Source organism: Montipora foliosa, chromosome 6 (assembly GCF_036669935.1).
Source record: "Montipora foliosa isolate CH-2021 chromosome 6, ASM3666993v2, whole genome shotgun sequence".
Classification (NCBI taxonomy): domain Eukaryota; kingdom Metazoa; phylum Cnidaria; class Anthozoa; order Scleractinia; family Acroporidae; genus Montipora; species Montipora foliosa.
Window position 1 is genome coordinate 49751385 of NC_090874.1, and position 25000 is coordinate 49776384.

Genomic DNA, 25000 nt, shown 5'->3' on the forward strand with positions numbered 1-25000 from the left:
AGTGTCACCCGAAGTAAAAAGTTGATTTTTGATTTTAATTGATTTTCTAATTCCCTTAGTTATCCAAGGTTTTGATAATCGCTTAATCATGCGCTTTGAGACTGGCTTTAACGGTGCGTGCTTGTTGAGAAGATCATTTAATTTATTATAAAATTCAATGAAATGGCGCTTACCCTCCTGGCACTCTTCCTCACTTCTCTGTCTTTGAACGCGTATAACTGTTGGGCCTCCTCTTGTAACCTCGGCGATTTTGCGTTGAGCATCTTAATTTTAAGGTGCTTCCGTTCTTCAACCCTAACCCTAACCTTAACCTTAGGCCTAATTAGGCCTAAAAACGTTTGTTTAGGCCTAATTAGGCCTAAGGTTAGCTTTTATGAATGTTTAGGATAGTTTTTACTCTCTGTATTGTCCTGTGATTTTAGGGTTGCCCAGTACTTGGGCCTGTTACCCACAATGCGTCAAGGCGTTGAATTCGAAACATTTTCCTTGAAGGTTCAGGAAAATGGCCTTGATTTTTGGCCTCGTGGCCCTCTCATTAGCAACAATGAACTCCGTTTTGTCGGCCAGGATTGCAGGTTTTTGCTCCATGTCCTCGGGATCGCATTATTTGATGACGAAAACTGTTCTGGAAGAGTTAGCCTCTCGAGGAAATGAGGTGGGTCGTTAGCAATAGCATATATGATAATGTAAACATGTAGACGCTTCGTATAAAGATTTATAAGCTTTATTGGCCGTGTCCTATTCGTTACAGATGTCCGGCAACTGGACACTACATGATCGGCAGTCCATGCACTCTCTGCACCATCTGACTAAACAAATCACTGAACCATAATATTCTTAAGGTCTCGGTAAAGGAAAATGAGAGGTCACGCCAAAACGCAGACTGCAGACTGTGCAGACCGTGCAGACCAGGGGTAAAATTTGGTGTTAACCTCACTGTTATTGAGAACTAACCGTAAACAGGCTAACCTGAATGTTATTTAGCCTTAATTCAGGCTAACCGAATTTTCATTTTTTTGGTGTCCCGAAGCGAGGTGTCCGCGGAAAAATGAAATTGTCGCGCCGCTATTTTTCGTATAGGGTTAAACTATACATCATATTAAAGCTAATAGAGTGAATTATTTGAATAAAGTTTTAGTTTTTTGGTATTTAATATTGCCTTTAATTTTGAAGCCTCAAACTCTGAACGACCGAGTCTGCTTCAGAAGCTCCTGCCCAAAGGCTCCTGCCTTTCTCCTGCCCCTTCATTTTCTTGCATCTTATAATTAGTCACAGATGAATGCACTCCAATACCGTGTGAGGAATTTTTGATATGTTAAGAATTGAAGGAAAAATCGTGCACCAAAGTCGAAACTCTCATCTTGCACTTAATTTGGCAGGAAAAAGTGCTTTAAAATCAGTCTCCGAAGACAAACGAAACATTCCTCACACATTATTTGGGGTAGTACATAGAGGATATTACATGGCCATGCAGAGATACGAAATTTCTATTCGAGTCAAATGAGTGAATATTTTTCAACACGACAAGAGAAATTTCTTATCTCCAAGCGGCCATGTAATATTCTATTTATTACATAAACATCAATGAAATACTAAATCATTTCATAAAAGGCATCGAAAGGCATGACTTTTATATGTAACCATAGCAACAGTGATATTTTCATGTGTGAAGATAACATGTTATTTTCATTTGTGAAGATATCATGTTTTTGCACGAAAGCTCCCTTGGTATTTCAGTGGTGTTAATATGATAAAATCATCTATCAGAACTGAAAATTTGGAAGTGACATCTTAAGAGCCGTCGGGACAGGAGGTCCAAGAAATTGTAATTTGGGCATCAAAATAAACCCCCTAGAATATCAAGCTTGAAGATTTCGCATGCAGTTCACAGTCTGCTGAATAATTCCACCCCTACTTGAAAGTCAAATATGCTGAGCCAATCAGCGTTCGGGCACGTGCTAAGGTAGCAGATCGTGTGTGAAGGCTGTCAATTGACACCCAATCCTTTTATGTGTGATTGACATGATACATCAATCATTTTTCGCGAGCAGATTATGGCGGGAAACAAAAAAAAGTAATTTTACAGGGGTCAAAGTTTAATTAATTTTGGCTTTGGGAACACTTGTGCTACCAAGTGTATATTTCTAGGTGCGCTACCAAAATTTTAGCCGCACAGCAGAAAATGTTAGGAGCACAGCTTAAAATACTGGGCGCACCTGTTCCAACAGAAAAGCAGAACTTAAGACATTATTACGATAATTTTGTATTTTATTTTAGAGCCGTTTTTGTTGTTTTAACTAATAAGGCTGACTTACTTTTCGTTTTGAGACAGCGATAAAATTCTGACTTGTGGTTTTTAAATCTTTAACTTGACTTCTCAATTTCAACAACAAACTATTATTACATGTTATCATCATGTTATTAAAAGTACATTCGAAATAACAGAAAAGATTCATCATGTATTTTCCAATTCTATGTACACTTGTAACCAAAGAAATATACTTGAAAACCAGAATAGATTCACAACTTCATAATTGATAATAGACGCATACTTCATTGATTCCATCAGGTTACTAAGATCAGACTTAATGCTGTTGCAAATGGAAAATAATTAATTTCTGTGCATTTGATGTCGTTGTTGTAGGCCGCTATGTCTTGCGTATTCCTTTACAGTAATTCCGCTGTTGTTAAGTGAGCCTTACAGTATCTGCAGTGCATAAATTCTTTCTCTGAATCCCACTCTAGCTGCTCAAATTCATTTTGCCCTGCTCTTTGAAATTTGTATAATTTCTTTTCTTGCTCATTGGCTCATTCGAGGCAGATTTACTCACTTTTGTAGAATGTGAAGGCTGGCTTTTTATAAGAAATATATTGAATACAAGACAATACAAGCGTGATGACTTAACTTTTTAAACAATTTTCTTGTAAATGTTAAGAAAAAGGCTCATATTGTTGACCCTCTCTTGACCTTCTACTATCACAAACCTTTAACATGCACAATAAGCATGTGCTTTATTCGTAGTCTTCATTTGCATGTGTCAGCAGAGTTTTAACAAAACAAAGTTTTAACAAACTAAAAGAGTATGGGATGGAATGAAACATCAATAGGAAAAATGGACCCTCGCCATTGTTGGGGAATTTGTCGAGAAAACTGACAACAAATAAACACACACCGATGAAAGGAAACCAATCTACAGGTAACTTTATTATTTAGGGCCACATTTTGTTATGTATACCTTTATATCTGTTGATTGATGTTTCTGTTTCATGATGTACCACGCGGAGTAAGCAAGTATAGCCAGGTGAGAAAGCAGAGAGGCAATTCAGTCACACTGTACTTGAGCTTTTAAGGCTTGTGAGTGCAATCACACATGATTTTTTAGGCACGCATCCAAAAATCGACCCACCGATTCAAGAGTTGCAAAAAGAAAAAAATTGAGCGAGACACCCAAATTTACCTTTACTGAGACCTTAAAGTGCGACGAACTATACTTTAGGCTCGTGACGCAATCTCACCATCTTGCATGAGAAACCTCAACGTTTTTACGAGAAAAGTGCTATTTTTCACACAAAAAAACTTAAATATAGATTGATTTACTATACCGATTTTAGTATATCTGCAAAGTTTTATGAAAACTTATGTAGTACAAGCACTGGTTCCCCGGCACATATTTCTTTGTAAAAATTGGATGTCATTCCTGGTTCCTTCTTACTCTGGGTATTAAAAAAGGTCTAGTTGCCCACAGACAGCCAAAGTGAAGCATCATGGTTCCGGATCCTTGATAACCAGGGAACAAAACCATGGAATGGAACAAAGAAGTCCACCACCTATTGGACATGAAGAAAAATATAATGGTTTCAAGCAGATTTGAAAAACAAATGACTTTACATTGTAACTTAACTTTAAATTGATGTAGGTAACATTTTTAGTTATATTTCTTTTATGTGAATTTCAGCAATCACTGTAAATATAAGATGCTACTTAAGAAGTAATGATTTGAAAGCCTGAAAAAATTCCAAGCTTGAATGGGAATTAGTGTGTTCATAACTGAGAACATCTTAAATCATGCCATGCTTCTGTCTGCAGTTCAAATATGTGTCTTTCGCATTCTAGAGTACATTTACACTCAAGATCATTCTAGGGAAAGATGTGCTCTATAAAACTAATTTTTGTACTACTATTATTATAATTTATTATTATTATTATTATTATTATTATTATTATTATTATTATTATTATTAACCAATGGTATGAATGGTCTGGGATATGTAAAATGCCAAAAAAACTAGTAGTTCAAAGAAAAAAGTAGAGCTAGCTTAGTTGAGTTACTCTACTGGGACACCTTGAGTCCTTCTGTCAAGTTGGGGGGACAGGGGTGGGAACCTGGAAAAAAAATGGGTGGTGAGAGAGGTATGGGAGATGGGAGGGGAGAGGGTGGGAAGTGGGAGTCAAAAGAAGGCAGGAGGTGAGCAAAAACACATCTAGTTTAGTAAAAGCTTAGTTTACCTGGGGTGGGAGTTGGTATAGAAAGGCAGGGGAGCTGGGATAGCAGGGTACAGGAAAAAAATCAAAGGGAACAGGAGGTGGGAGTTTTGGACCCCTTAAACCCCCGCCCACGGCTCCCCCCTTCCCCCTCCCTGTTTGAGTGGACAATAGTTTTTAGAGCAAACATATTTTACCATTTTCATCTCACAAATTTGCTTCTGTGTTGCACAAGGGAAGTAAGGTTTACAAATCTAGCAGTGGGCCCATGATTGTTTAGACTGTAAGACCAATGGGTCAATTTTTAATTTACGTTGCAAGCTGCTTTGCAATGCAAAAATTATTTGAAGAAAGGAATGCAAAGTAGTTTGTCTGCATGAAAATTAGATTCCACAGATTAGTGGAAATTACAGTAATTGTAAAGGGAGGATCTTTACTCTTTTTGCAGGTTCTGATGGTGGTATCCTCAGATTATGGTCATTCAAGATCAAATGAGACTATACCCCACAAAATATATCAAGTACCATTTAAGTATGGTTTTATAGAAGAGTTTGTTGTAAAGGCTGGAATGGAAAAAAAGATGATGTGGCAGTTGATGACAACCTTTGGTGCTTATCTGCAAACCACTTGTGAATGCTTGTTAAATAGTAAAGAACTGCTTGAAGACTTGAGAAACTTTGATTTGTTTGTATATGAGGGAGTGGGCTTTTGTGTTGGTCTGGTTGCGGAACTACATCAAATTCCAAGAGTGGTGATAATTCCAGGTGTACCACGCCCTGGAATGTTTCTCATGATACCATCACCTGTATCGTACGTGCCGATGGGTATGACTGGGTTTACAGATAAAATGTCATTTGTGCAGCGTGTTGCAAATCTTGGAGCTTATGTTGCATTTCAGTTGATGTTTAACTTTGTTTTTGTTGCGCCAATATCATCTCTCAAAGCAAAATACAACATTGCTCCTGAGAAAAGCACCCCAGAGGCCTTAAGCAATGATGAACTTGTAATCATGTCTTCGGATGTTGCATTAGAGTATCCTCAACCTCTTCTTCCAGGTATATAGTTTTTTCTTTGTTTTGCCTGTCTATCTCTATTTTATATCAATACACCATTAGCTTTTAATAGAACCTTAAACTTGTGCCTTCATGAGAAAGGAAGTTTTCAACTGAGACAAAAAGGTGGGAATCCTGGACACAGTCACACCTTTCCACAGTTATGGACTCCTTGAGGACTGAGCAAGCTCTCCATTTAGAGGATCACGCACAATTAAGAATCACAAAGCATCTTGGCACAAATGGGCTGCCAGATACGACAATGATGATTTTAATTTGTGATGATCACTGAAAAGTTTTTATTTGTTTCTATTACTCAATTAGTCCTTCTCATCCTCTAGACATTATGGCAGTTGTCCAGATGTTAACATATGAGTAGAGTGTGTGCACATGGACAGTTTCTTGAGACAGAAGAATGGCCATCTTAGCGAGGTGACCATTGATTGCAGGGAGATGGTTGCGTTGGCAACATAAAAGGATCAAAATAGGAATAGTCGAGTTGACCAACAGTAAAATTGTGAAGCAACTGCCATTTGGAGTCATAGCAAGGAATAAATTTCATACAACTGTTGTATGCAGTTGATTTGGCTTCAGTTGAAGGGACACAGTCACACTATTTTAATGCAGACAGACTATAGTATTTATGTTATAATATTGTTTTCCTGGGCAGCTGACCATAATAGAGTTCTGTGCAAGCTTAAAAATGTTGCCAGTGAACAATATCATGTTTTTGTCTTGTGATCCACAGAAAGGCTATAATAACATACTTTAGCTAATCCTTTCATTCTGGATTGTCTTGAAATTGTGTTTAAAGGTGAAAGTCATTGAGTTTTGACAAGAAATAAATTATTGTTGTGAACTCTGTGACGGTGGTGCTTTAAGCCATTAACCATCAGGTGAAAAGCCAAGAACCCCTGGCCACCTCTACAAATATTATTATAAAATGGCTAGGTCCTCACTACCGCTGGTAGTAATGATGATGATGATGATGATGATGATAACAATGACAACAATGATTATGATGATGATGTTGATGGTGGTGATCATGTTGATTACGATGACGTGATGTCGTTGTTGATGATGTTGATCCTGTTTATGAAGATGATGACAATAATGTTGACGATGTTGATGATGATGGTAGTGATGGTTGTGGTGCTAGTGGTGATGATGATGTTGATGAGGATGAGGATGGCATTGGTAATAGCGCTGGTGATGGTTATGGCATTGGCAGTGGCACTAATAATGACATCGATATTAATGTCATTCATGTTTTGTGATGTGATTCCAAACTTACAAACTTTCTTTTCTTCTTTTGAAGGTCACATCATGGCAGGTCCCATCACTATCAAGAAGCCCAAGCCCCTCCCAGCTGAATTAGAAAGTTACATCAATGGCAGTGAAAGTGAAGGATTCATCATTGTCTCATTTGGATCTTATGTGGAGACTGTCATGACTAAAGACAAGATTGATATCATGGCAGCAGCATTTGGAAAGTTAAAACAGAAAGTTCTTTGGAAGCTCAAAAGTACCAAAATCAACTATGTGTATAAGGCCTAGTCCTCACTTGAGACACTAGTATAACCACAAGCAACATACACAAACCCAGCAGGTCATGAGGGATACACTGTGTATTTTTGGTGGGGGTGTGCCGCTGGGACTTTGAAACCCTTAATCTAAAGCAGACCAAGTTCAGGTGCATTTATGTGACCCTACATTACACTAAACTCCAAAAATCCCTACCCTATCCCAGATTTGGTATCCCTAAATTCAAGCAACTGATCAGTTTCATGGAAAATGATACCCTGTTCAACACCAAAAATCTCTGATTTCTGTACCATATCCCAGTCCACACTACCCAAACCATACCCTTCACAGTGGCACATGCCTATGTAGCTGATATGTGGGAGTGCTGCCCCCTCCCCCCCCTCCCCCCCACCCACCCTCCATACCCAGTAGTTGGAGTATTGGTTGTCCCTTGTAGTTTTCATGTGTTTGCAAAATTTAACCATTGCTCAATTTGCAACCTTTATAAAATGGTATTAAACCATGTAGAAACTGAACTGTCTCACTCAGGGATGATGCATCACTATTCGCTACAATGGGTGAGACATAAAAAGAATAAATTCTATTTTATTGTGGGCAGTTTGCCACCCTAAGAGGCATACTCCAACAAATGAGAAAGCTTAGTTGCTATTGGCAAGAAATGTGCGTGGTGCTTGCAGGAAAAATTTGATCACTGCTCGTGCTTGCAAAAAATGCGCAGTACATTGCAAATGCTTGCAAAAACCATTTGATACCCCTAACAGTGATTTGATCATTCAAGCCCCATGTTAGCTGAGAACAAAAGACAGTAATGAAGAACAAGTTTTAATGTGTGTCTGCGTATGTTGTTTGTGCTTATTCTTGGGTTGCTAGTGACGAGCAGGCTTAAAGAAATTGCTCTAGTTACACCCTGGTTTTCTTGAAATTCTTTCAATGGATTGACTTCTTGTGGATAGAATTGGCCTTTATGGCTTTTCCTGGCACAAATTTGGTGTTTGTAAATTTTTGCACATTTGGTGTTCTTCAGGTTGGGAAAAACCATTTTGGTGTGGTTTGGTTTATCAACTTTTTCAGCCAGCGTCAAATCAGGTTGGAACTGTTGAAATTCAATGGTAGCAACCATTGTCAATTTGATGAACTTTTTAAATTTGGGTGGGAGTCTACCCCCTGACAATGCTTGCAGAGAAACTGCAATAAAATCTATCAAAACCAAAAACACCCCAAGCAAAATCATTAAAATAGGGAAATTATACATCACAAATCCTAATCAATCTGTTGCATTGTATACGTGTAGGTGGAGCATAATTATGAACACAACTGTATTGATTTCATAATGCCATTTGTGAATGCCATGGTCACAAACCCTAAATATCTCCTATTTCAATCCTCTACCAGTGTTGAATGGCAACATAGGACTTGGGGAAATGCTGTCATGTGATAGCAATCCTACAGCTCTGAAAATCCCACACAAATCCGCTTTGTATACCAAATCCGAAAAACTTTTTTTAATTTTTGCGTAAAACCTGTAACTGAATGCTAAATAGAACAGAAACGGCAGACCGTAACAGGGGTAAAAGTAAAGAATCCGATCCGACCAACGTGTTGGTCGACAAAAAACGGATTTTTTAAAAAATGGCCAAAATCAAAAACCCTAATTTCCCCTTCGGTTTTTATTATCATAACGGTGATGATGGTGATGATGATAGGGTGGTTATTCTGACAAAGATAATGATAATGATGCTAAAGAAGTTCTTAGCTTTCATTCATTCTCATTTCAAGATTTATTTTTGGTCCAATTCATTTCAGATTATACTCCTCCTTCACTGAGTCCAAATATCAGGCCCATGGATTGGTTACCCCAGAATGATCTGTTGGCCCATAAGAAAATCAGGGCTTTTGTCACCCATGTAGGACACAGCAGTCTTTATGAATCTGCCTATTATGGTGTCCCTTTGGTGGCCATACCCTTGTTTGGAGACCAGTTTGAAAACGCAAAGAGAGCAGAAGATTTTGGATTGGGTCTTGCACTCGATTTTGAAAGTTTGGATTCTGCACAGCTGTTGGGGACAATTGAACAAGTTGTGAATAAACCAAGGTACTTTAATAATGGTGAATAGAGCAGTTTTTAATTGATTGTCAAAAAGCCCATACCAGAAAGTAACAATTATTCTGACCAATTACAACAGGAAACTCGAAATGTACTAAGGGGACTGTTTATAAAGTCGAAACATCCAAGCTGGAAAATGTTGTAAAACCTGGACAATGTGTTGAAAAACGTTGTTGTCATTGTGGCGTCAACCCTAACCCTAAATCGTAACGAAGTAACTAGCCCCAACCCTTCATCTAAACGGGTTTAAAAAACTACTTTTGAAAGTTCGCCTCTCTTCTCACATGATGTTACAGCCGTAGAGTAGTCAAAAACGCAATAACGCTTTTGTTTTCTAGTGAGACGTGACTTGAATATTTAATAACTCGAACGAGACCGATATTGATTGCACACATAGTAAGAGTCCTTATTGTTTTCTATGAAAGTATTTAATAACCTGAACAGGATCGTCACAATTGATTGCACATATGCAAACTGCACAATGAGCTATGTCCACACGCCCGAACATGCTCAGTTAGGGCTCAGGCTGTCAGGGGCACCCAACGTCGATTTTCGGAAAATATCTGTTCGGAAGACGATTTGAGATCTAGAATTTTCGGAACCTTTGTTGTAAAATTTCTTGCTCCCCTACCTGTCCTAGGATTTTCGAACAACTAAAAAATGGTATAATTGCCCATTTTTAACGGATTTTTACCCTAAAAAGGTCACCTAGAATTTTCGGGGCCTTTTTTCTGGCTGAAAGTTTCAAAAAGGTAAGTTTTGATCCCTATAATTTTCGGATCACTAGACTTTCAGCTAGGAAATCAGAACAGATAAAAAATTTTTAGGGGATAAAATTATGTCTATATCTGCTTTTTAAATACTAAAATGGGTTAACAATGCTATGTTTAAGTGGTTTTGAACTATATTCTCGTTGGGTGGCCCTGAGGCTGTGGAGCTTCAGGGCTTTGCGACTCCACCCGACGTAGAACCGCTTATTAAATTGCCTCCTCATTAGATCTCGTCCGTATGGTCTCCGCCAACATGACTTTCCAGACTTTCCCCTTAATGGTTCATCGAAACGCGGCCCTGTATACAGCTTCCTATTGGTCTATGTAAACGTGGTCCTTATTTATCCGAACGGTAAGTGTTAACTCAGCAGTCGAGCAAAGTAATTCGTGAAAAGAACAGATTAATAGCATCATTACGGCTGATTTTAAATCACTCCTCATTGGTTCATCTAAAGGCGGCCCTGTATACAGCTTCCTATTGGTCTTTTTAAAACGTGGTCCTTATTCATCCGACTTTTTGCCAAGCGTTCCAAAACCACCGAGAATAAATGTGTACAATGTAGCAAGTTTCTCACCGGGAACAGGGTAGGTCACTCGGCTCCACACACGTTCCCACTTGTAACAATAGGGTTTGTCAACATACTTTCATTTTACGTGATTTTGGCCTGATTCTCGGTTCGCGTGACACCTGGAGTGACATTTCCGGTCTGGTGTGACACCTGACGTCATTTCCAGGGAACTTTTGTTCTTAAGGCCTGGCCAAACGCTGCCAACATTTCAACGCAATATCTTGCAACATTGTTGCATGATGTCGTGACATGTGTTGAATGGACTGGCCAAACGCACGCAACACATCGCAACAGGGTGTCTAAACATACGCAACATGTTGTACCCAACAATGTTGCGAGATGTTGCGTTGAAATGTTGCAGGCGTTTGGCCAAGCCTTTATCCCCATATATGGACTGACATGTCTGTACGCTTCCGTCCAAAAGATAATGGCGGACGTCAATGAGGTTCCAGTTAGATTTGCATCAAATCCGTCATTGTTAATGAGGTTCCACACTCTCTTTCGGTAGCCTCGCAGCTCCTACAAGGTCTCACCTGATTGGAGACCACCCTTAAGGTTTAACAAAAGAACAAATAACAGAAACAATGGCCCTTTTGTTTTAGGCCTAGGGTCCATTGTTTCTGTTATTTGTTCTTTTGTTAAACCTCAAGGGTGGTCTCCAATCAGGTGAGACCTTGTAAGAGCTGCGAGGTGACCCCTCTCTTTCCTATGTGCAAAATTTATGCAAATGATATGCAGCCGTATATTCTTTGATTGCACTCACGTGACAAGACGGCCATGTTGGTGCCAAAACAATAGACAAATGTAGCTCGAGTTTTGCATAATAGAATGAGTTTCAATTGAGTGTCGTAAAACCAAAACCAAAGTAATGACTTTGGCCAATCAAAAAGGACGGAGACAATCCGGCAAACCAATCAAAACTTAAACTAGTTACACGTAGCCGACACAAAGCGCTGGAAAATGTGCATGCGTGAGCCACGATTGGTTTTGGTTTCACTTCTGATTGGTTTAAAAAAATGGCGAGATAACTTTGAACCAATCACTGAGTGAAGTAATCATAAACCAAAGTAATTATCTAATTACTTTCGACACTCAATTGAAAACCGCTCTGATAGAGTCAAATTCCCTAAAGACGTTTTCGCTGTTATTCTTTCCACCAACATGGCCGCCGTGACGTCAGGTGGAATCAAAGAATAAGCTACGTATACTACTCATGGCAGAAGTCTCTTTTCCCGTAATCGTCAGCCCAGCGAACGGAAAAGATAAGAAACCTTTGCTACCAGGGAGCTGTAAACCCTCTATGTAAATGTCTTTGGTATATTGTTTTCAGGTTCAAGAAAGCAGCCGTTCGCATTTCCAAGATTATGAAAGACAAACCGCGCACACCATTAGAGACAACAGCAGACTGGATAGAATATGTACTGAGACATGGTGGAGCCCAGCATCTCAGAGCTCAAGTGTTTAACATCCATTGGTATCAATACTACTTAATTGACGTCATAGCTTTCCTTGTTTCTGTGGTTACCTTGGTTGTCATGGCGATATGGATGACATGTAGATGCTTTTGTCGCCTGTGTTGTAAAAGGAATGGCACGAAATCGAAGAATGAGTGAACTTGTCGTACAGAGAATTCTTTTTGCACGACGTCTTTGACATGGACATCTGTTTTTTTGGCTAAGTTCACACTACACAAGAAGCATTTTCTACCGGCTGAAAATGAAAAGTTTGACCTGATATTTTGTTCACACGGAACCGTGCTATATTTTCGCCCAGTTCACATGGAGCTTAAGCACCGGGACCTATGATTTTAACCTACATCAATGGTTTCGCCATCTGTCCATGCGTAGAGCGCAACGTTTCAAGTTAAGTTACCACGCCTCCATGCAACTATGCCTTTGCCAATGTCAAATTTAGACGGCCGAGGTGTTCACACCGCGCCAGTCCAAAAATTCTTCCCTGACTTTTGAATTAAAAATGCGCCTGAATCTTCGTAGGGTTAGCGCGGTTCCGCGTGAACGTAACACGTAAGCGCACGAGTTTTCCAGGGGTCGCACAGTCTTGAAAAGTCCTTTAATTTCATGTTATTTCATGGTGGAGAAGGAAGCAAACATTTTTTGCAGGGACTTTGATGCCTTTCTCTCCAGATGTCCATTAACTTGGAAACAATGAAAATGAAATACGAAAATGAGAAACAACGATAGTTAAATTAGGGCAAACCTGAACTAACTAGATCGTGATTGCGTACATAATTATCATGCTAAGCTCTTTTGCGCACCCCATGGTATGTACCAGGTTTGTTGCTTTAAATTTGGTGGGTTCGTCCTCATCAGACAAGTCCTGGAACGTTTTAATTTTAAATGTTGCATGCTCTCGGTCTTGATGGCTTACTCGTTTTGCGGCATTCTTTGGCGTACCGTAGAAACTTAAGTGTACAAAAACTATTCAAAATCTCAAGCAAGAGACATACCCTGAATATCTTCCAAGGGTTTGTTGTTTTATTACGTGGGATGCCATGCATACCACGTTATAAAACCAGTTGATTTTTTTTCTTTATCGTAGTCACAAATGTGCATATCCCAGGGGATAGTAGATTAACTGCTTGATAAGAATCCCGTATGATACAACTGGAGCCATCGCACCCCAGGAGCGAATAAGTTCCCACTGAGCCATCGAAGCAACTAAGACAACGTGATGGTTTGCTTTGTATTTAAAACTTTCGCGTGATTTCGAAAATGGCGGCCACATTGATCACATGAAGCAAGACTTTGCTTTTTTAGTTCATTCATGGACACTGTGGATGAGAAATTGATGAAACAGATGTAGACAGAATTTGCAGTAGTGATTTCACAGTTCACATCACCTCCTAGAATAAAACGCCTGTGATAAAGTTGATCAAGTGGAAATGTGTAAAGGAAAGAAATTTTGTATATATTTAGTTATTTAGTCTAATAAATACCATTAAATCACAGGTCTGCTTCTGGGAAAATTGTTTTCTGTATCTAATATTTCGCGACATTCCGATTGCGAGGATCACGAAATCACAACAACATGAAACATATTCACGACAGAACAGAACATTCACCAACTGGTAGTCGACATCCTTCAACATCGGACACAAGATAAAGAAAAAAGTAAGTTTAGGTTTTTTCTTTTCGTTGCTTTAAGTTTTTTCTTTTCGTTGCTCTAAGTTTTAAGAGTGCAACGTCGCGCCACAAAGTTTATTCTAAAAACTGAAGATGACTATGAAGTTCGTATCTCTAAGCTTAATCTACCGTCTCTAGAACATAGGTCATAGGTTTTTGCTATTAACCGCAAGTCTAACGACCGGATATTATAGTTATTGTATCTCGCTATGAACTTTGGGAGTTTTTCTTCTACACCATCTTAGCAGCCATGTGATCGATGTTTTCGAGTATTCATTAAAATCCTTTGTTTATCTTGTTCATCGTGAATTAATATTATCAGGAAACATCACAATGTGTAATTGAAAGATCAGCCTGTTGAGGAACGGCTGGCCTTAATCAATAGATCGTTTTCACTGTCACGCAATAAAAAAATAAATCGAAAACCATCCAGTGGAAAAAGTCAAGAATTCGTGATGTTGTAGAAGATAAATAAAGAAGACACTTCTCCAAGTTTTAGGCCTGTGCGTTTCCCCAAACTTCAGATATTCGTCGAAATGTTTCGCAGAAATTTACAGAGCCCAGTATGAAAACGCCATGTTGGTGCACATCTTTGGTGCACCAATATGGCGGCCGGAAAATAGTGTCAACATCTGTTACTTACTTTGGCTATCTAGGCGAGTGATCATCTGTACTGAACAGACAGCTATTTACCTAAGCACTTTTCCTAATGCTTTAAATTCTAAAAAGGCTCAAAACCATGAGATAAATATATATTTCTCAATAAACTCGATCGTCGCCTCGTGTCACGCACCGCTATAACTCAGAAATTCAAAATGCTCTGGTTTCCAAACGAAGCACGCTATTGAGCTTTAAAATTGCAAATGGATACAAATTTACCGCCTGTTATGCCTGTTGAGGATAAAAACTTTCGTGGCTCTTTAGTTTTAGATTTTAGAAAATGATGACGTCACGTGAAAACGATCTATAAACCCAGTTTCACATTCTTGTGCTTGGAACGGTTTACGGTCGTTTCGATACAAAGTCGTTTCGATACAAGTTGATTCGATACAAATTGAAGTCGTTTCGAGACATCATCAAAGTTGATTCGATACACGTAGAAAGTCGATTCGATTCAACTCGACGTTCATGTTCTCAACCGTTAATTAGTGGTCTAACCGGCGAAAAAACTCCAATCCCGGTAAGCTAATGAAGATACTTCCAAGCGACCACAGTTATGTAAACACTTTCAACGGTGTCTTCTTTTGATGGGCGGACAATTTGCGAGCATTGTGAGTCTCGCGTTTAAGTCTGAGCACCCATTTCAAATAGCACAGATAAACAGCATTTAAGTATAAGCACCCTTTAGAACAGTCAGCTGTAAATAACTGTGTGACTCGCATGATGACTCGCATGGCTCGCTCTAGCCTGCGTTGCAAGCGTTCCCGTTCGACAAAAGAGCTTCGAAACGATTTTCCGCAAACTGGCCGCGCGAAAGTTGAGGCAAGAGACTGAGTCTCAGGATCAGGATCAGGAATCCGATATTTTTTCCTTTACACAGGGCAAGTGTGTGTTTTTATATGCGTTTTGAGCGTCACAGGAGAAAAAGATTCGTAAGAGATCGTAGAATTCTGAATTTTAAAAAACACGTAAAGACCCGTGCTACGTGGGTTTCGACAAAACACTGACCCCCCTACTGACCCCCTATAAAATCAATAGGAAAATGAATACTGCTTACTTAAGCCTCAAAAACCCTTTTTAAACAGCATTGTTCAGCAATATTTAAGTCTAAGCACCCATTTTAAAAAGGTTAGCTTTCATGAAGTAATCGGCCATCACAACAATAAGCGAAAACTAACCTTTTTAAAATGGGTGCTTAGACTTAAATACTGTTGAACAATGCTGTTTAAAAAGGGATGTTGAGGCTTAAGTAAGCAGTATTCATTTTCCCATTGATTTTTTAGGGGGTCAGTAGGGGGGTCGGTAAGGGGGTCAGTGTTTTGTCGAAACCCGTGCTACGTCCCCTTGTGGCCTTTCAGTGCTTGTGCTTGTTACCCACAATGCGTCAGGGCGTTGAATCTTGAGGGTTCAGAAAAATGGTCTTGATTTTTGGCCTCGTGGCCTTCTCATTAATAGCAACAATGAACTCCGTTTTGTCGGCCAGGATTGCAGGTTTTTGCTCCATGTCCTCAGGATCGCATTATTTGATGACGAAAACTGTTCTGGAAGAGTTAGCCTCTCGAGGACATGAGGTGGGTCGTTAGCAATACCGTAAACACGTAGACGTTCGTATAAAGATTGATTACAGTGTATTAGCTTTATTGGCCGTGTCCTATTCGTTACAGATGTCCGGCAACTGGACACTACGTGATCGGCAGTCCATGCACTCTCTGCACCATCTGACTAAACAAATCACTGAATGTCAAAGGCATCCATCTAATCCGGACTTAACAGCATCTTTATACTGCTGTCTCGAAATTCGTGTGTTGCAACGTCGATGTTGCCATTTGTCGCAGCCATCGCAGAGGAGCGCACACATTGAAAGGCACGATTTTATATGTAACCATAGATGACATGTTATTTTCATGTGTGAAGATATCATGTTTTTGCGCGAAAGCTCACTTGGTATTTCATTGGTGTTTATATAATAAAATCATCTATTAGAACTGAAAATTTGGAAGTGACATCTTAAAACCCGTCGGGACAGGAGGTCCAAGAAGTTGTAATTTTGGTGTCAAGATAAACCCCTAGAATATCGAGCTTGAAGATTTCGCATGTAGTTCACAGTCTGCTGAATAACTCCACCCCTACTTGAAAGTCAATTATGCTCAGCCAATCAGCATTCGGGCACGTGCTAAGGTAGCACATCGCGCATGAAGGCTGTCAATTGACACCCAATCCTTTCATTCGTGATTGCCATGATACATCAATCATTTTTTGCCAGCAGATTATGGCGGGAAACAAAGAAAAGCAATTTTACAGGGCTCAAAGTTTATTTTTGGCTTTGGGAGCACTTGTGCTACCAAGTGTATATTTCTAGGTGCACTTTAGCCGCACAGCAGAAAATGTTAGGAGCACAGCTTAAAATACTGGGAGCACATGTTCCAACAGAAAAGCAGAACTTAAGACATTATTACGATTATTTTGTATTTTATTTTAGAGCCGTTTTTGTTGTTTTAACTAATAAGGCTGACTTACTTTTCGTTTTGAGACAGCGATGAAATTCTGACTTGTGGTTTTTAAATCTTTAACTTGACTTCTCAATTTCAACAACAAACTATTATTACATGTTATCATCATGTTATTAAAAGTACATTTGAAATAACAGGAAAGATTCATCATGTATTTTCCAATTTTATGTACACTTGTAACCAAAGAAATATACTTGAAAACCAGAATAGATTCACAACTTCATAATTGATAATAGACGCATACTTCATTGATTCCATCAGGTTACTAAGATCAGACTTAATGCTGTTGCAAATGGAAAATAATTAATTTCTGTGCATTTGATGTCGTTGTTGTAGGCCGCTATGTCTTGCGTATTCCTTTACAGTAATTCCGCTGTTGTTAAGTGAGCCTTACAGTATCTGCAGTGCATAAATTCTTTCTCTGAATCCCACTCTAGCTGCTCAAATTCATTTTGCCCTGCTCTTTGAAATTTGTATAATTTATTTTCTTGCCCATTGGCTCATTCAAGGCAGATTTACTCACTTTTGTAAAATGTGAAGGCTGGCTTTTTATAAGAAATATATTGAATACAAGACAATACAAACGTGATTACTTAACTTTTTAGACAATTTTCTTGTAAATGTTGAAGAAAAAGGCTCATATTGTTGACCCTCTCTTGACCTTCTACTATCACAAACCTTTAACATGCACAATAAGCATGTGCTTATAGTCTTCATTTGCATGTGTCAGCAGAGTTTTAACAAACTGAAAGAGTATGGGATGGAATGAAACATCAATAGGAAAAATGGACCTTCACCATTGTTGGGGGAATTTGTTGAGAAAACTGACAACAAATAAACACACACCGATGAAAGGAAACCAATCTAACTTTATTATTTAGGGCCAGATTTTGTTATGTATAATTATCTTTATATCTGTTGATTGATGTTTCTGTTTCATGACGTGCCACACGGAGTACGCAAGTAAGTCAGGTGAGAAAGCAGAGAGGCAATTCAGTTACACTGTACTTGAGCTTTTAAGGTGCGTGAGTGCAATCACACATGATTTTTTAGGCGCACATCCAAAAATTGGCCCTCCGATTCAAGAGTTGCAAAAAGAAAAAAATTGAGCGAGATGCCCAAATTTACCTTTACCGAGACCTTAAAGTTTGATGAACTATACTTCAGGCTCGTGACGCAATCTCACCATCTTGCATGACGAACCTCGATGTTGTCACGAGAAAAGTGCTATTTTTCATACAAAAAACCTTATATAGATTGATTTACTATACCGATTTTAGTATATCTGCAAAGTTTTGTGAAAACTTATGTAGTACAAGCACTGGTTCCCCAGCACACATTTCTTTGTAAAAATTGGATGTCATTCCTAGTTCCTTCTTACTCTGGGTATTAAACAAGGTCTAGTTGCCCACAGACAGCCAAAGTGAAGTTGTAAAGTGAAGCATCATGGTTCCGGATCCTTGATAACCAGGAAACGAAACCATGGAATGGAACAAAGAAGTCCACCACGTATTAGACATGAAGGAAAATGTAATGATTTCAAGCAGATTTGAAAGACAAATGACTTTACATTGTAAGTTAACTTTAAACTGATGTAGGTAACATTTTTAGTTATATTTCTTTTATGTGAATTTCAGCAATCACTGTAAATATAAGATGCTACTTAAGCAGTAATGATTTGAAAGCCTGAAAAAAATCCAGGCATGAATGGGAAGTGTGTTCATAACTGAGAACATCTTAAATCATGCCATCCTTTTGTCTGCAGTTCAAATATGTGTCTTTCGCATTCTAGAGTACATTTACACTTGATCATTCTAGGGAAAGGTGTGCTCTATAATTTTAATTTTTCTACTACTACTAATACTACTACTACTACTACCACTACCACTACCACTACCACTACCGCTACCGCTACCGCTACCGCTACCGCTACCGCTACCGCTACCGCTACCGCTACCGCTACCGCTACCGCTACCGCTACCGCTACCGCTACTGCTACTGCTACTGCTATTATTATTATCATTATTATTATTATTATTATTATTATTATTATTATTATTATTAACCAATGTTATGAATGGTCTGGGATATGAAAAATGCCAAAAAAACTAGTAGTTCAAAGAAAAACATAGCGCTAGCTTAGTCGAGTTACTCTGGGACACCTTGAGTCCTTCTGTCAAGTTGGGGGGACAGAGGTGGGAACCCAGAAAAAAAATGGGTGGTGAGAGAGGTATGGGAGATGGGAGGGGACAGGGTGGGTAGTGGGAGTCAAAAGAGGGCAGGAGGTGAGCAAAAACACATCTAGTTTAGTAAAAGCTTAGTTTACCCGGAGTGGGAGGTGGTATAGAAAGGCAGGGGAGCTGGCATAGCAGGGTACAGGAAAAAAATCAAAGGGAACAGGAGGTGGGAGTTTTGGACCCCTTAAACCCCCGCCCACGGCTCCCCCCCTTCCCCCTCCTTGTTTCAGTGGACAATAGTTTTTAGAGCAAACATATTTTACCATTTTCATCTCAAAAATTTGCTTGTGTGTTGCACAAGGGAAGTAAGGTTTACAAATCTAGCGGTGGGCCCATGATTGTTTAGACTGTGAGACCAATAGGTCAATTTTTAATTTATGTTGCAAGCTGCTTTGCAATGCAAAAATTATTTGAAGAAAGGAATGCGAAATAGTTTGTCTGCATGAAAATTAGATTCCACAGATTAGTGGAAATTGCAGTAATTGTAAAGGGAGGATCTTTACTCTTTTTGCAGGTTCTGATGGTGGTATCCTCAGATTATGGTCATTCAAGATCAAATGAGACTATACCCCACAGAATATATCAAGTACCATTTAAGTATGGTTTTATAGAAGAGTTTGTTGTAAAGGCTGGAATGGAAAAAAAGATGTGGCAGTTGATGACAACCTTTGGTGCTTATCTGCAAACCACTTGTGAATGCTTGTTAAATAGTAAAGAACTTCTTGAAGACTTGAGAAACTTTGATTTGTTTGTATATGAGGGATGGGGCTTTTGTGTTGGTCTGGTTGCGGAACTATATCAAATTCCAAGAGTGGTGATAATTCCAGGTGTACCACGCCCTGGAGTGTTTCTCATGATACCATCACCTGTATCGTATGTGCCGATGGGTATGACTGGGTTTACAGATAAAATGTCATTTGTGCAGCGTGTTGCAAATCTTGGAGCTTATGTTGCATTTCAGTTGATGTTTAACTTTGTTTTTGTTGCGCCAATATCATCTCTCAAAGCAAAATACAACATTGCTCCTGAGAAAAGCACCCCAGAGGCCTTAAGCAATGATGAACTTGTAATCATGTCTTCGGATGTTGCATTAGAGTATCCTCAACCACTTCTTCCAGGTATAAAGTTTTTTCTTTGTTTTGCCTGTCTATCTCTATTTTATATCAATGTAATACACCATTAGCTTTTAATAGAACCTTAAACTTGTGCCTTCATGAGAAAGGAAGTTTTCAACTGAGACAAAAAGGTGGGAATCCTGGACACAGTCACACCTTTCCACAGTTATGGACTCCTTGAGGACTGAACAAGCTCTCCATTTAGAGGATCATGCACAATTAAGAATCACGAAGCATCTTGGCGCAAATGGGCTGCCAGATACGACAATGATGATTTTAATTTGTGGTGATCACTGAAAAGTTTTTATTTGTTTCTATTACCGGTACTCAATTAGTCCTTCTCATCCTCTAGACATTATGGCAGTTGTCCAGATGTTAACATATGAGTAGAGTGTGTGCACATGGACAGTTTCTTGAGACAGAAGAATGGCCATCTTAACGAGGTGACCATTGATTGCAGGGAGATGGTTGCATTGGCAACATAAAAGGATCAAAATAGGAATAGTCAAGTTGACCAACAGTAAAATTGTGAAGCAACTGCCATTTGGAGTCATAGCAAGGAATAAATTTCGTACAACTGTTGTATGCAGTTGATTTGGCTTCAGTTGAAGGGACACAGTCACACTATTTTAATGCAGACAGACTATAGTATTTATGTTATAATATTGTTTTCCTGGGCAGCTGACCATAATAGAGTTCTGTGCAAGCTTAAAAATGTTGCCAGTGAACAATATCATGTTTTTGTCTTGTGATCCACAGAAAGGCTATAATAACATACTTTAGCTAATCCTTTCATTCTGGATTGTCTTGAAATTGTGTTTAAAGGTGAAAGTCATTGAGTTTTGACAAGAAATAAATTATTGTTGTGAACTCTGTGACGGTGGTGCTTTAAGCCATTAACCATCAGGTGAAAAGCCAAGAACCCCTGGCCACCTCTACAAATATTATTATAAAATGGCTAGGTCCTCACTACCGCTGGTAGTAATGATGATGATGATGATGATGATGATGATGATGATAACAATGACAACAATGATTATGATGATGATGTTGATGGTGGTGATCATGTTGATTACGATGATGTGATGTCGTTGATGATGTTGATCCTGTTTATGAAGATGATGACAATAATGTTGACGATGTTGATGATGATGGTAGTGATGGTTGTGGTGCTAGTGGTGATGATGATATTGATGAGGATGAGGATGGCAATGGCGATGGCACTGGTGATGGTGATGGCATTGGCAGTGGCACTGATAATGACATTGATATTAAAGTCATTCATGTTTTGTGATGTGATTCGAAACTTACAAACTTTCTTTTCTTCTTTTGAAGGTCAAATAATGGCAGGTCCCATCACTATCAAGAAGCCCAAGCCCCTCCCAGCTGAATTAGAAAGTTATGTCAATGGCAGTGAAAGTGAAGGATTCATCATTGTCTCATTTGGATCTTATGTGGAGACTGTCATGACTAAAGACAAGATTGATATCATGGCAGCAGCCTTTGGAAAGTTAAAACAGAAAGTTCTTTGGAAGCTCAAAAGTACCAAAATCAACTACGTGTATAAGGCCTAGTCCTCACTTGAGACACTAGTATAATCACAAACAACATACACAAACCCAGTAGGTCGTGAGGGATACACTGTGTATTTTTGGTGGGGGTGTGCCGCTGGGACTTTGAAACCCTTAATCTAAAGCAGACCAAGTTCAGGTGCATTTTGTGACCCTACATTACACCAAACTCCAAAAATCGCTACCCTATCCCAGATTTGGTATCCCTAAATTTAAGCAAGTGATCAGTTTCATGGAAAATGATACCCTGTTCTACACCACCTACCTGTGCGACACCAAAAATCTCTGATTTCTGTACCCTATCCCAGTCCACACTACTTGAAAACCATACCTTTCTCGGTGGCACATGCCTATGAAGCTGATATATGGCAGTGCTGGTTCCCCCCCCCCCCCCTCCATACATATTAGTTGGAGTATTGGTTGTCCCTTGTAGTTTTCATGTGCTTGCAAAATTTAACCATTGCTCAATTTGCAACCTTTATAAAATGGTATTACACCATGTAGAAACTGAACTGTCTCATTCAGGGATCATGCATCATTATTGGCTACAATGGGTTTGGTTGGAATAAAATGAATAAAAAGAATAAATTCTATTGTATTGTGGGCAGTTTGCCACCCTACGAGGTATACTCCAACAAAAACATTGTTTAAAATGAGAAAGCTTAGTTGCTATTGGCAAGAAATGTGTGTGGTGCTTGCAGGAAAATTTTGATTACTGCTCGTGCTTGAAAAAAATGCACAGTACATCGCAAATGCTTGCAAAAACCATTTGATACCCCTAACAGTGATTTGATCATTCAAGCCCCTTGTTAGCTGAGGACAAAAGACATGCGTATGTTGTTTGTGCTTATTCTTGGGTTGCTAGTGACGAGCAGGCTTAAAGAAATTGCTCTAGTTACACCCTGGTTTTCTTGAAATTCTTTCAATCGATTGACTTCTTGTGGATAGAATTGGCCTTTATGGCTTTTCCTGGCACAAATTTGGTGTTCTTTAGGTTGGGAAAACCATTTTGGTGTGGTTTGGTTTATCAACTTTTTAAGCCAGCGTCAAATCAGGTTGGAACTGTTGAAATTCAATGGTAGCAACAATTGTCAATTTGATGAACTTTTTAAATTTGGGTGGGGGCTCTACCCCCTGACAATGCTTGCAGAGAAACTGCAATAAAATGTATTAAAACCAAAAACACTGCAAGCAAAATCATTAAAATAGGAAAATTATAAATCACAAATCCTAATCAATCTGTTGCATTGTATACGTGTAGGTGGAGCATAATTATGAACACAACTGTATTGATTTCATAATGCCATTTGTGAATGCCATGGTCACAAACCCTAAATATCTCCTATTTCAATCCTCTGTAGACCAGTGTTGAATGGCAACACAGGACTTGGGGAAATGCTGTCATGTGATAGCAATCCTACAGCTCTGAAAATCCCACACAAATCCACTTTGTATACCAAATCCGAAAAACTTTTTTTAATTTTTGCGTAAAACCTGTAACTGAATGCTAAATAGAACAGAAACGGCAGACCGTAACAGGGGTAAAAGTAAAGAATCCGATCTGACCAACGCGTCGGCCAACACGTCGGCCAACGCGTTGGTTAACAAAAAACGGATTTTTAAAAAAATGGCCAAAATCAAAAATCCTAATTTCCCCTTCAGGTTTTATTATCATAACGGTGACGATGGTGATGATGATAATGATGATAGGGTGGTTATTCTGACAAAGATAATGATAATGATAATGATGCTAAAGAAGTTCTTAGTTTTCATTCATTCTCATTGCAAGATTTATTTTTGGTCCAATTCATTTCAGATTATACTCCGCCTTCACTGAGTCCAAATATCAGGCCCATGGATTGGTTACCCCAGAATGATCTGTTGGCCCATAAAAAAATCAGGGCTTTTGTCACCCATGTAGGACACAGCAGTTTCTATGAATCTGCCTATCATGGTGTCCCTTTGGTGGCCATTCCTTTGTTTGCAGACCAGTTTGAAAACGCAAAGAGAGCAGAAGATTTTGGATTGGGTCTTGCACTCGATTTTGAAAGTTTGGATTCTGCACAGCTGTTGGGGACAATTGAACAAGTTGTGAATAAACCAAGGTAATTTAATAAATAATAAATAATAAATAGATTTATATAGCGCCATATCCAACTGCTCTATGGCGCTTTACAATACTGTATTAAAAAGATAATGACTACATTAATTAAAAAACATTAAAAGATAATTAAGACAAAAATAACATGAAATCACAAAATATTTGAAAAAAAAAAAGCTTTTTTGAAAAGGTAAGTCTTCAGACATTTCTTAAAAGTAGCTAAAGAAAAACCAGGCTGTCTCATATGAATGGGTAGAGCATTCCACAACCGTGGGGCAGCCACTGCGAAAGCTCTGTCACCATAAGACTTTTGAATAGACCTTGGGGCAACCAGAAGAGACTGATTGGATGACCTGAGACTACGACTGGGGATATATGGTGTTAGCAAATCACTAATATAAGAAGGGCTAAATTATTCAGAGATTTAAAAACCAACAACAAGATCTTAAAAACAATGCGATGCTCCACTGGTAACCAATGGAGCTCAGAAAGTAATGGTAAAGTATGACCAAATTTAGGATAACGCTTAACAAGACGAGCGGCGCAGTTCTGTACAGACTCGTATAAAAGGGCATTCCCATTGTCTAACCTGCAAGTCATAAAAGCATGTATAAGCGCTATTGTAGACTCCGCTGACAGATAGCTCCTAATTTTGGCTATCCTCCTTGGCTATCCTCCTTAGATGGTAATAATGGTGGATAGAGCAGTTTTTAATTGATTGTCAAAAAGCCAATACCAGAAAGTAATAATTACTCTGACCAATTACAACAGGAAACTCGAAATGTACTGACGGGACTGTTTATAAAGTCAAAACATCCAAGCTGGAAAATGTTGTAAAACCTGGACAATGTGTTGAAAAACGTTGTTGTCATTGTGGCGTCAACCCTAACGCTAAATCCTAACGAAGTAACTAGCCCCAACCCTTCATCGAAACGGGTTTAAATAACTATTTTTAAAAGTTTTCGTCTCTCTTCTCACATGATGTTACAGCCGTAGAGTAGTACGCAATAACGCTTTTGTTTTCTGGTGAGACGTGACTTGAATATTTAATAGTTAACTCGAACGGGACCGATATTGATTGCACACGTACTAAGAGTCCTTATTGTTTACTATGAGAATATTTAATAACCTGAACAGGAT

General features: G+C 38.9%; 2 protein-coding genes across 2 annotated transcripts in view; both read left to right on the forward strand.

Annotated features, from left to right (window-relative positions):
• LOC138005691 (uncharacterized) overlaps positions 1-13824 on the forward strand; it is a 54090-nt gene extending 40266 nt beyond the window's left edge. The window contains exons 9-13 of the mRNA XM_068851881.1: positions 493-655; positions 4932-5538; positions 6854-7060; positions 8884-9172; positions 11854-13824. Of these exons, the coding sequence (XP_068707982.1) occupies positions 493-655; positions 4932-5538; positions 6854-7060; positions 8884-9172; positions 11854-12136 (1549 nt within the window). The 3' untranslated portion in view covers positions 12137-13824. The remainder of the gene's footprint in view (positions 1-492; positions 656-4931; positions 5539-6853; positions 7061-8883; positions 9173-11853) is intronic.
• Positions 13825-15725: 1901 nt separating this feature from the next.
• LOC138007620 (UDP-glucuronosyltransferase 2C1-like) overlaps positions 15726-25000 on the forward strand; it is a 12561-nt gene continuing 3286 nt past the window's right edge. The window contains exons 1-4 of the mRNA XM_068854641.1: positions 15726-15897; positions 19588-20191; positions 21524-21730; positions 23576-23864. Of these exons, the coding sequence (XP_068710742.1) occupies positions 15742-15897; positions 19588-20191; positions 21524-21730; positions 23576-23864 (1256 nt within the window). The 5' untranslated portion in view covers positions 15726-15741. The remainder of the gene's footprint in view (positions 15898-19587; positions 20192-21523; positions 21731-23575; positions 23865-25000) is intronic.